Below are 12906 nucleotides of genomic sequence, written 5' to 3'. Positions count from 1 at the left end.
AATGATGAGAATGTATTTATAACAAACTCCTGAAATATTATTGTCAGTTATTTGCAAAGGAATGAAAGTGGCTATTGCTAAAAGCAGCACTCATTTTTATATATAAAAATAATTATATATATATATATATATATATATATAATCTCTCTTTATTATTATATTTTACATAAATGGTAGATGGTTGGATACAGTGGTAATATTTTTCAATGCTTTTGTTCACGTAGGTGGGACTTCCAGCTAAATCTGGTGTTGCCGGTGGTATTCTACTCGTTGTACCCAATGTGATGGGTGTCATGTGCTGGTCGCCTCCACTGGATAAACTTGGCAACAGTGTCAGGGGCATTCAGTTCTGCACAGTAAGTGATCGCTAAGAAAACGCATAACATTTACATACAGTACTTTGAATAGTACATTTATCAATCATTAAAGGGCATTCTGTACCACAAGTAAGCTTTCATCAGGAATTACATTTCACTTTATAAACACCTGTTGGCAGCAAATGGTCCCTGGAAATTTGTATGAGAAGAAATACTTTTTGGAGCTGCGCTGTCTTCATGTCTGTAAAGTGATACTTATTCCAATAAAAAAGCCCAGGAAATCCTGATCTTCTAAAAAGTATTATCCAAATTAACCAAGCATTTGTTTTGTAAGACACAAACAAACAAAAAATAATACTATAAATTCCCAGTGCAAATATTTTCAGATTACTTTTTTATAATAGTCAAATTACTCTGGTGTGATTTGATTAGTCATTAATAGTCACTTAAACTCATGAAGAATAAATTACTGTTGTAAAGTGCATCTTTTTGACCTTCTAATCCTGTGTGAATTGTTTCCTGCATTAGCACAGTTTCCACAGCAAAAAGTGTGGGAGTTTAGGTACTAAACCATCTTTGGCTATTTCTGCCAGCTAGCTAGAAGCTTTCTTTGTAAGAGGTGCTTGATGAAGGATGGCCAGATAATAACTGAGCCTGTGATGCTAAGATCCTCAGCATTTCCAAAAGTAGATATTAGTTAGACTGAGGTCCTATGAGTAAACTAGACACCATGCATGTTTGGAATTGTGAAAATAATAACATATGAATTAAATATTGGTTCTATTGCAAATAGGTCTTTTATAATACTAATAATCCATTATACATGGATCGGTTAGTCGGATAAAGCTTTATTTATGTAACAGTAGATGTACAATAACCCTTGAATCCTTGCGTGGGATTACGTGTACAGTAAGTACATACGTGTGCACTCTTATGTTATACTGTAATTCTGTTGCATTTTACTGTAGGTCACAATAGTAAAGGGAATACATGATTTCAAGAAACTGAACATATGGCACTGGATACTCCTGCAGACAAGCACAGTTTAATCCATGTCTCCTTCGAACTGAAGTGTATTATAATGATACACATTTTAATTCAACACACTCAAGACACCGCAGGCCATCAATAGATATCACTCAAAACTAGTATTTATACAGAGCTTGTAACAAGTTTAATATACCACTTGCAGAAACCTGTTTTATATTTCAGGATCTGGTATCGTTGTGCAATTTCCACAATTACGACAATCTGAGGCACTTTGCAAAGAAACTTGACCCCCGCAGGGAGGGTGGGGACCAAAGGGTAAGTCAAACAGAAACTTCTAGTGGTTTCTCATAGAAATACACTATGTATGTGAGATCCACCAGGGACTAGCCACTGACATCATGCACATTTGTTAAGAAACCCATTTGGATGATCGATATTGTAGCGACATGTTTCAGCCTGGCCTGCTATACATTTCGGTCATTAGGGGTTACACTAGAGAGGCCAAGGCTAAAGAACATGTTTACATTGATTGGAGGGAGGCCAGATGGCCTTTTCAATTGTATTGTTAGCTGAAAGTTGTTTTTTGTAAAATTATGAATTCAAGCAATAGAGTGAATCCAGTGTGATATTTATTTTGATTAAATGAACACTTCATTAGTGATTGTATTAATTACACTAAAACAAATCTGGCTCAGCAGTTGCACCATTATTACAGTAATTTGTATTTTCCCAAAAAATATATTTTTCCCTGGGGTAAAACCTTGCGGAAGTAATTGACTGTGTTGCATCAAGACAGTGTCAGGACAAACTGACAGGACACAGGGCCAGACACAAGGTCATTGTGTCTAACATGCATCTCTCGACATCCAATGCACAGATCTTATTTTACTCATTATTTAAACTGCTGTTAAATCGTTAACATTTCTGTATTTTTGTATACAAAACAAAAGTGGTGTTTTTGCAGAATATCAATGCCATGCCCATGCATTCAAGAAAACTAATACACTATTCATGTTGCTTAAAACAGCAGCATCCCAAAGGACCAATGGACTATGAAAGTCTTCAGCAAGAGCTAGCTCTTAAAGATACTCTGTGGAAAAAAGTGTCACCTGAGTCCAATGAGGACACATCTACAAGTGTAGTGTATAGAACGGAAAATGTGGCGACCGCAGCTAATGAGAGGGGTCTCGTTTCAAAATGCTTGACATCTCTAGTTCACTAAACCAGTTTTAAAAAGTATTTATTCCATTTGGGACTTGTAGGTTATTGTAATTATTGTATTGTGCAACACTGTGTACACCTCTCTTGCTTGCTTACTTGCACTTATTATATATGTGTGCTTTAATTGTGTAAATACATCTGAATACCAAAGACCAGGAGGAAAGTTGGAGCTTACAATGTGTGTTATCCCAATTGTGCTTTAAGTTATTAAAGTTTGTAAATGGTGTAATACATTTACACTTATTTTAAGAACACAACCCAAAGAAAGGAAAGGTATATGAAGTAAGTGCATTATAGGATAATTCACATTAATCTTGAAACTAGTGTTATTATCCATAATATTGCACATGTTTCTGGTTTATTTTTATTGATTCCATATTTATTTATAAGTTATTTCATGGAGAATAGGGTTACAGTTTTTCAACTACTAGAAAATAGGTCTTAAAGCACAGGGGTGTGCAATTCATACTGCCCGACACCTGGATAACAGGATTTATGTGAGGGACAAAGCTAGCTGTGGAAAAAGCTGATCTTCTATTGGTTACAAAGAAGCCCAGAAATGGCTGCCAAGGGACAGACTAATCTTTTAAACTGAAGGTATTAATTACGTTTTTTGTAGCAAATCAGTGATACTGCTTTCTTAATACACAAACCAAACATTTAAATTCAGCAATCTAGTAAAGTTTAAAAAGAAAAAAAGAAAAGAAAAGAAAAAAATTGTCTTTGCAGAATTTGATGGAGCCAACTGTAAATGTTGCATGCATTTTATTAGAAAAACTGACCAGTTATTCAATAGTCCTTCATAAATCTGGGGTTCAGCAGTTACAAAACTGAAAGAACGTCAAGAAAAATCAGAATTCCACAAAGCAGCAGTAATAGTTGGCAATGATTTCTTATCTGTGATGCAACAAACTAAATAAAACACCTATACATCAGGAGATGGATTCAGCTTATAGCGAAAGTGGGGGGAAAAACAGACAGAAGCTATTTTTATATTTGAATAAATCCCAAATATTGCTTATTATAGTTGTACCCTTAGTATGTTACTTAAATTGACTAGCACATGTGTTCTAAACTGTACTGAAAGGATCATTTCCTTAAAGTATGTTATACATTTGTTGGAACCTTTGTGTATCTTGAAGAATTTAGTGAACAGGTCAAGCTACAAGGCTGATTGATTGATTGTGTTCACTGTTAAATAAAACCAAAATCCTCCAAGTTCTGTTCTGCATTTTTGTGTGAGCTTTGTGCGACGGGGAGGGGGCAAGTAGATTTTTAAGAAGGACAAGTAGATTTTTCTAGCATTTTGTCCCTTGGACAAGGAGTTTTTTTCCAAAAATTGCACACCCCTGAAGCAGTTTTCTACTCAAAGGGAAAATCTTATATACTTTCCTTGTATAGCATCAGTATTTGCTATACCTACGTTAAATATTTTAAAATAGCAGCCATTTGCACAAAATGTTTTCTCGCATGCCTTTGTTTTAAACTTGCAGCATATGCAGAGGGTCCTTATAGGAGGTACTGTAAATCCAGTACATTGCTTTAGACAATGCTATAGAGGTCCTAAATGTGCTGCAGGGTATTATGCACCTGATAAATGTACTTTCTCTAGACTTTGTACAATGAGAAAATAATAATTCAAATCATGCAGAAACATCCTTTCTGCTGTTCATGTGGAAGAAATAAAAACTGACTTTGTATATAAAACATGAATACCGTGAGATCATTGTTTTGTAATTTCAGTATACAGAAAGAGTTATTATTCTAACTTTTGTGTGTGTGTGTGTAAAAGAAGCACAACTATATTCTTTTTTTTCAAATGTAATTGTTTTAATATAGTAGGTTTTTCTGTTACCAGTATAGGAACAAAAAAAAAAACTAAAGTCCAAATGCCTTACGAATATTGTCTTGAGCTATCTTGAGACAAAAACATGCCGTGAACTGGAAAGATAATGAAGGAATTAGGCCTATATTGTGGACCGTTTTAGTGACAGGGTTTTAAATAGTGGAAATAACCAATTTGGTGTGAAAAGGAGCATTTTTTTTCATTTAAGTAGGATGAAAAATACTGCACATATATAATTTGCTACAATGGGTTTTTGCAATCATTTTCACCAGAATACAGAGATAGCAAGGTTTTATTAGAAATGTTGTTTTTGTTTGCATGTTCTAAGTGCTATGTTGCATATTTATCTTTATTTTGTTATGTTTGAGACAATACTGTCATGTTTGCTTTTGCATTTTTTTTTTTGCATGATTGTTTTGCAGCATGACTATTTTGTATTGTTTTAATAAATTATTTTAAATCCCACTTTCATGTTTTACATTTTTTTTTTTTTAATTCATGGTTAAAAAAATGAATGCTTGATTTGTCAAAGTGATGTGATTTCAAGTCTGACTAGTTCATGGATGTATTTATAAACATATCTGTAATTGTGTCACTTTTAAACTGACCAAAAACCTGGGTTTGAGGGGGTGAATGTTTTTCTCTTCGCGCTGCATGGTGGGCTATGCATTCACAAATGCAACATCATTTAAAAATTGAAAATACTGGTAGAACTTGCATTTTGTCATTGAATATTTCTAACACCAAACAATCCCAACACCCTATTCTAGGATTCAGTTGTTAAATGCTGCAATCATTATTTTGGTACTGTTATTCTCTGTATGTTCAAGAAACAACTGTAGATGTAAATATTTCTTGCTCCAAGTTGTTGGTCACTTTCTCAGGTCCAGTGGACAAACGTTTCAGCACATGTTTTAGTGGAGACATCATCTGAAATGGTTGTCTGCTTGCGTTTTATCAGAATTATTTTGTTTGTCTCAAACTAAAAAGAAAAGCTTTATACACTTAATGTACATCATTGTCACACATATAAATGTTTTACTTTGCAATATTCTACGCTTCCTGTTCCTTAATTAATTAGACTTTGCTGTGCCAATAAAATGGTCTCCCTGTTTTCAAATTAATGGAGAGCTTTGAAGTATAGATCATTTCCTTTTTGATGTGTACTTTCACTTTGCAGCTCCACAGATTATTGATTCAAGTCAGAAGTTGCAAGGGGTTGTTAGGATTATGAATTGTTTAACTCCTCAATTGAATGTTTCTATATTAGTAAGATTCAATCAGTTTCTCGAAGGAATCAGATATTCAGTTTGCCAGGCAACAGATACCGACTTTTATTACTGCCACAGCACAGTTAATATGTATTGAGTAAAACTTTTATCCAGTATTGAAGGCAGCAGCATAATGGGAACAGTGTAGCTTTTCAGTTTTTCCCTTGGCCTGTTAAATCTTAGCTAGCATCACTTTGCATTTGCAGGCTTCAACTTGCGCTGGCTCTGTTTTTCATACTATTTGCTCTCCGCACCAGCATCTGCATGCTTTGAGTTCTGTATCAGCCCATCCTATCATAGATGGACAAAACACTAGAAATCATCATGTATTAGGAATGATGCCGAATCAAAAACAAAGGGGGGGATTTCATTTTTGTACAAAAAAAAAATAATAATCTCCAATGTCCCTAATCTATAATAGCTACACTACTTAATTTTTGGACATCATTTTCAAGTCAAATGGGGTTGAACCCTAGTAAAAAAAAAAACATCATTTTGGGGTTAGAAGTCAGACCTTATTGTTTTAACCCCTAAATCAGAACCCCTGACTAAATTAAAAAAAAAATAAGATAACTTAACTGGGGGGCTCACTGTAGAAAGAAGTCTTAGTCTTAATATAGGCTTAGCTGCATTTAATTAAAATAATACAACTAGGTGGGTTAACCAGAACATTCAAGATACAGTACAAACCGGAGAGGGTTCAGGTAAACCAGGGAAAACAAAACCAGTTTGAGTCTGTGTGCACCTGGTGACCCTGATTTTACCTTTATTCCCTTGTTGTCTGTGGGTAGCTCCTCTGTCTTCCTCTGTCTTCGTGCATTGTGTTCTGTAATCCTTCCATTTTGGCTTCTGTGCGATTAACAAATGTATGTGCTCTGCTTTGCTGAATCAAATGCTTTCCTGAATCAACTAACACAGGTGTGACATTTTAACCTGTAAAATACGTATTGCATGTTATATTTCAATGTGGTGGCTAAAGAATGTAAATTAAGCAAACTGTCCTTGGGAAATATTTTCTGTGGGTTCTGCTCCCTAAATACAAGCTTGAAAAAATATACTCGTCAAAAAAAAGATTTTAATCAATTTAATTATTATTTTAAGGCGTTTTATATTAACATTTTAAATATTAAATCATATATATATATATATATAATATATAATTTTTTTAAACTATTCCAGACTGTTGGTTTTATTTACCAATTTGAGAAAATCTCTTGAATACGAAAGTATTTTAATAACTCGTAGTTGCATCTTTCCAATCAGTTATTTTTAGCTCTAAAGGTTTTAGAATGATTAACATTCAAGTCCTTCATTGGCTTTGACATTTGGAGACACTTCAAGGCCATAGTCTGTCTATAGTAAATCTAGTTGTAAATTGCATCTCCAATTCTGAACCTAAACGCTTAGGTTCAGAGCGTTCATGTGTATTTCCCAGGACAGTTCCCTTAATAGTCGACTGTGCTATTGCAGTATGAATTCAGTTGTTATGGGGCAGGTAACTGCTCACTTAGAGTGATTTGGTGTAGGTATGGAATACCAGAATTATCTTAACCAATGTAAAGGTGTCCACTGTAATTGGGGAAATTTAAATAATACATCAAAAATGGACTGGCACAGTAAGTTGCAGAGATCGCCGTAGTTCTATATAATAATTGTTTTTTGCATGGTGAATGTTTGTTTGGTTTTTTTTACAATTGCTTGTTCTATATTTAAACAAGTTCTGCTGCAGGCTTGGTTTACACTTCCTACCACTACCTCCAGTCTGAGTCATGAAGTGTTATATTATGAAATGAATGGGTTTGATCCCATTGCCACCTTCCCACAAGGATGTTTTTACAAGTTGCAGCTTAATTATTTAGTTCCCTATATTGTTGTAGAGTAGACTACAGGATAATAAATGCACTCAACACGAGGTATACTTCTGTTCTTCTAGCAGGGTAGTATTGGGGGTATTATAATGCTAAAGGGTGTTCTCTGTTTCCACTGTCATCAGGTTATTAATATTTGTTATGCATCTTCAATATTGATATTGGTGTCTGTCATAAGGATATATACTCTAAATAATACAGACTTGGGTACCAATACTATACAGGGAAAGTACCAAAGTGGTAAATATGATTTGGTAAATATATCAAATGAATATTGCAGATACCTAAGCTTACAGATTGAGGGAGATTTGCTGTAACATCTGCCCCTGAACAACTGGTATCTCCCTAATTAAGAAAAGCAAATAAATCTCCTCTGAGAAAAATGGGTCCCATCGAATGTATGTTCATGAGTCAAATAACCATGTCTCAGTTTACTGCGTATTTGTGACTCGTGCAGCATAGTGGTGGCTGTCATGAGACTATAGATGTGGATCTCCATGTGACTGGCTCTCAACAGGTTCACACAGTACAAGCTGATTTATTGCACTGCTTTTTGAAGCACCAGCAGTCTCTTGAAACCTCTTTCTTCTTTGATGTTATTGCACTGTGAACATCTTAAACAAGGACACCTACTGCCACCAAGTGGTGGTTTGAAATAAGCACTGTTAAAGTTTATTCATTTGAAATTAGCACAGAGTATTATAGAATTGCAACTTAAAATAAAGAAAACAAAGCTGTTTGCAATTAAAAAGCAGTATGTGTCTCTTCTACTTTCACCATTTGCTTTATTTTGTCACAAAACGCAAGGCGCAATGCATTCATCAGTAAAGTTGTATTTACTTTCAGCCAAAGATAAAGGTTGTTGTTGTTGTTGTTGTTATTATTATTATTATTATTATTATTATTATTATTATTATTAATTACTGTAGTCATTTAGAAGACGCTTTTATCCAAAGTGACTTACAGAGACTATGGGGAGAACTATGCATCACAACTGCTGCTGCAGATTCAGTTACAGGCTAGCTGTATGGGCCTCACCCTTAAGGGGTACATACAAAAGATGTTCCTTTTTTTAACATGGCAAGTACCATATTGTACTAGTGAAAGGGTTAGTTGAACTAAAACTAACATTGTAAAGTACTTGACTGTGTGTATTTCATGGTAGAGCACACACAGAATGGTGGTTAACCGTGCTGGTAGTTTATTTGAAGTGTCTTTAACATACACAATAGTAGTTTGCGATGATGTGTAGTTATTTAAATAATGATTTGTACAGTTGTGTGGTGATAATAATGTATTTCGCACCAGAGGTGCTGTTAAGAATTATTATTATTATTGTTTTAATGTTTAGGGAAAATAAATAAATTGTTAAGCATAATGATAAGAATGTGTTTCATTAGTCACCTTCTGTGTGTAACTTCCATTTTTTACTGGTGTGTCCTATATAATAAATCCTGTGAAATATTATTCAACCACTGAAGATTTACAAAATTGTTTGGAAATATTTGGAAACAACGTTGTCACTGACCCTGTTCATAGAGTACAGAGTTAAAAATCAAGATAACTGGCAAGCATAGAGCTGAGTTTAAGAGGGCTGCACAAAGACGGTCTTGAAGGTGTTGTCATGTCAACTTTCCTCCTTTTTAAATTCTTTTTTTTTTTTCCTCCCTGCAGGTGAAATCAGTCATAAATCTTTTGTTTGCTGCATATACTGGTGATGTGTCTGCCCTCAGGAGGTATGTAACCTGTATGCCTGTGCATGTGTGAGTGGACGTGTTTGCATATTGTGTGGGCAGCAATGTGGAGTAGTGGTTAGGGCTCTGGACTCTGGACCGGAGGGTCGTGGGTTCAGTCCCAGGTGGGGGACACTGCTGCTGTACCCTTGAGCAAGGTACATTACCTAGATTGTTCCAGTAAAAACCCAACTGTATAAATGGGTAATTGTATGTAAAAATAATGTGATATCTTGTAAGTCGCCCTGGATAAGGGCGTCTACTAAGAAATAAATAATATTAATAACATTTTGCAAGATGTTCCCTTTCATATCGTGAGCCATTATTTTTATTTTTTTATTATCTAATAAATTCATTGATAACTCAAACATTTTTAAACCTGTTCATTTTACAAACCTAGAACCAAGTGAAATGATCAACGGTTTCATTTTGAATTTTTCTGCTTTCAAAAAGTAGGAGCCGGTTTAAAGAACGGAGTAAACACTTTGAAAATATGACCCTGTGTGTTTTTAAAGCAAGCTGTTATGTGTTGCCATTGAACTCTCTTTTAATGTTCTGGACACAGCTGTTTAAATTAAAATTGAATGCCTTGTTAACTTGACTAAATGCAAAAAAATACTATGAAAAGCAGCTTTCTTAAGATCTGCTGCTGCTTAGTCCCCCAGGTGTCAGGCATGAGCAGATATGTAGCTGCTGTACTGAACACCACCTCCATGAAATTGTGTTTTTTCAGGTTTGCTTTGTCTTCAATGGACATGGAGCAGAGAGACTATGACTCCCGGACTGCCCTGCATGTTGCAGCAGCAGAAGGTAATGATGTTTCATGTTGTCCTTTTATTTGATGTTTTATTCTAGAGAGAGATGGACTGTGATGAGATTTTGTACGATAGGGAATACTAGCATCTCTGGGCAACAGAATAATAAAACCTAAGTGATCACAACTACTTGTTGACTGTAAGGATTCTATTTGTATTTGAACACTACAAAAAACAGAGAAAGGAATTAAAAAGTAAATAAAAAGGATATAAAGAGCAAATTATTGAGAGAGAATTGAGAAAAGTTGACAAACTCATTAGCAATGAACTACTTGATTATAAGAAAAGGGAAGAGAGGGTTAAGAGAGTCCCATTAATAATTACATATTCTAAATTATTACCCAATATTTAAAATATAGTTTGGAAGCATTTATGTATACTTCATAATTCAGAAAAAATGAAAAAACTATTTCCAAAAGCACAGATCTTAGCTTTTAGAAGGGATGCAAATTTGGCTGATATTTTAGTCCACAATAAACATAAAGGGATCGTAGATACATTAAGGAACATTGAAGTGTGCAAATATATTGGTAAAGATAAAGGTGAAATCGCAAATAAAGAAAAAAAATATTCAGTCTTAAAAAATCCGTCATGCAAGGATAGCAACCTTGTATATGGTATATTTTGCAGAAAATATTATAAAATAAAAATATGTAGGAGAGCAGGTACATCATTATATAAAGAATACAGAACCACCTATCAAATATAAGAAATAAAAAAGAAAATGAAGCAATAGTTCAGCACTTTACAAGGAACAGACACACCATGGAGGACCTAAAGTTTGTGGTTTTAGAAAAAATAAAATTAGATAATGTAAAGTATAGAAGAAAATAAATGGATAAATAGACTAGATACCATGATGCCTGAAGTTTGAAATAGAAAGGAACAGTAGATCGTTACATCATTAGCTATATAGTGAATGACATCACGAAGACATTAGATTCAAAGATAAATAAATGTGTGGTTACTATGGCATCAAATGCCTATACAGTGCCTTGCGAAAGTATTCGGCCCCCTTGAACTTTGCGACCTTTTGCCACATTTCAGGCTTCAAACATAAAGATATGAAACTGTAATTTTTTGTGAAGAATCAACAAGAAGTGGGACACAATCATGAAGTGGAACGAAATTTATTGGATATTTCAAACTTTTTTAACAAATAAAAAACTGAAAAATTGGGCGTGCAAAATTATTCAGCCCCCTTAAGTTAATACTTTGTAGCGCCACCTTTTGCTGCGATTACAGCTGTAAGTCGCTTGGGGTATGTCTCTATCAGTTTTGCACATCGAGAGACTGAAATTTTTGCCCATTCCTCCTTGCAAAACAGCTCGAGCTCAGTGAGGTTGGATGGAGAGCATTTGTGAACAGCAGTTTTCAGTTCTTTCCACAGATTCTCGATTGGATTCAGGTCTGGACTTTGACTTGGCCATTCTAACACCTGGATATGTTTATTTGTGAACCATTCCATTGTAGATTTTGCTTTATGTTTTGGATCATTGTCTTGTTGGAAGACAAATCTCCGTCCCAGTCTCAGGTCTTTTGCAGACTCCATCAGGTTTTCTTCCAGAATGGTCCTGTATTTGGCTCCATCCATCTTCCCATCAATTTTAACCATCTTCCCTGTCCCTGCTGAAGAAAAGCAGGCCCAAACCATGATGCTGCCACCACCATGTTTGACAGTGGGGATGGTGTGTTCAGGGTGATGAGCTGTGTTGCTTTTACGCCAAACATAACATTTTGCATTGTTGCCAAAAAGTTCGATTTTGGTTTCATCTGACCAGAGCACCTTCTTCCACATGTTTGGTGTGTCTCCCAGGTGGCTTGTGGCAAACTGTAAACGACACTTTTTATGGATATCTTTAAGAAATGGCTTTCTTCTTGCCACTCTTCCATAAAGGCCAGATTTGTGCAGTATACGACTGATTGTTGTCCTATGGACAGAGTCTCCCACCTCAGCTGTAGATCTCTGCAGTTCATCCAGAGTGATCATGGGCCTCTTGGCTGCATCTCTGATCAGTCTTCTCCTTGTATGAGCTGAAAGTTTAGAGGGACGGCCAGGTCTTGGTAGATTTGCAGTGGTCTGATACTCCTTCCATTTCAATATTATCGCTTGCACAGTGCTCCTTGGGATGTTTAAAGCTTGGGAAATCTTTTTGTATCCAAATCCGGCTTTAAACTTCTCCACAACAGTATCTCGGACCTGCCTGGTGTGTTCCTTGTTCTTCATGATGCTCTCTGCGCTTTAAACGGACCTCTGAGACTATCACAGTGCAGGTGCATTTATACGGAGACTTGATTACACACAGGTGGATTCTATTTATCATCATTAGTCATTTAGGTCAACATTGGATCATTCAGAGATCCTCACTGAACTTCTGGAGAGAGTTTGCTGCACTGAAAGTAAAGGGGCTGAATAATTTTGCACGCCCAATTTTTCAGTTTTTTATTTGTTAAAAAAGTTTGAAATATCCAATAAATTTCGTTCCACTTCATGATTGTGTCCCACTTGTTGTTGATTCTTCACAAAAAATTACAGTTTCATATCTTTATGTTTGAAGCCTGAAATGTGGCAAAAGGTCGCAAAGTTCAAGGGGGCCGAATACTTTCGCAAGGCACTGTAAATACCTCCAGTGTTTGTTTTCAAATACACTTTCCCTTGACAAAGGCATGTTGAACACACCAAAATGTTGGGAAGTTGGCTGTTGAACAAAAACCTACTTATTTATAATCTCATTTATTTATTATTATTTTGTTTTTTAATCCTTAGGCCATTCAGAGGTTGTTCGTTTTTTGCTGGAAGCCTGTAAAGTAAACCCAATTCCGAAGGACAGGTAAGTTTTACTTT

General features: G+C 35.3%; 1 protein-coding gene across 5 annotated transcripts in view; it reads left to right on the top strand.

Annotated features, from left to right (window-relative positions):
- Positions 1-12906, top strand: part of LOC117426625 (glutaminase kidney isoform, mitochondrial) — a 50097-nt gene that overhangs the window by 34787 nt on the left and 2404 nt on the right. For 3 of the 5 annotated variants that reach the window (XM_034044391.3, XM_034044390.3, XM_034925268.2), the window contains 5 exons: positions 225-356; positions 1530-1622; positions 9188-9249; positions 9980-10056; positions 12829-12892. In XM_034044391.3, the coding sequence (XP_033900282.2) occupies positions 225-356; positions 1530-1622; positions 9188-9249; positions 9980-10056; positions 12829-12892 (428 nt within the window). The other 2 variants (XM_034925267.2, XM_034044392.3) reach the window with 2 other exon arrangements.

Source organism: Acipenser ruthenus, chromosome 11, assembly GCF_902713425.1.
Source record: "Acipenser ruthenus chromosome 11, fAciRut3.2 maternal haplotype, whole genome shotgun sequence".
In the NCBI taxonomy this organism is placed as follows: domain Eukaryota; kingdom Metazoa; phylum Chordata; class Actinopteri; order Acipenseriformes; family Acipenseridae; genus Acipenser; species Acipenser ruthenus.
Note: the sequence above shows the minus strand (reverse complement) of the source record. Positions and strands in the feature narration are given on the sequence as shown.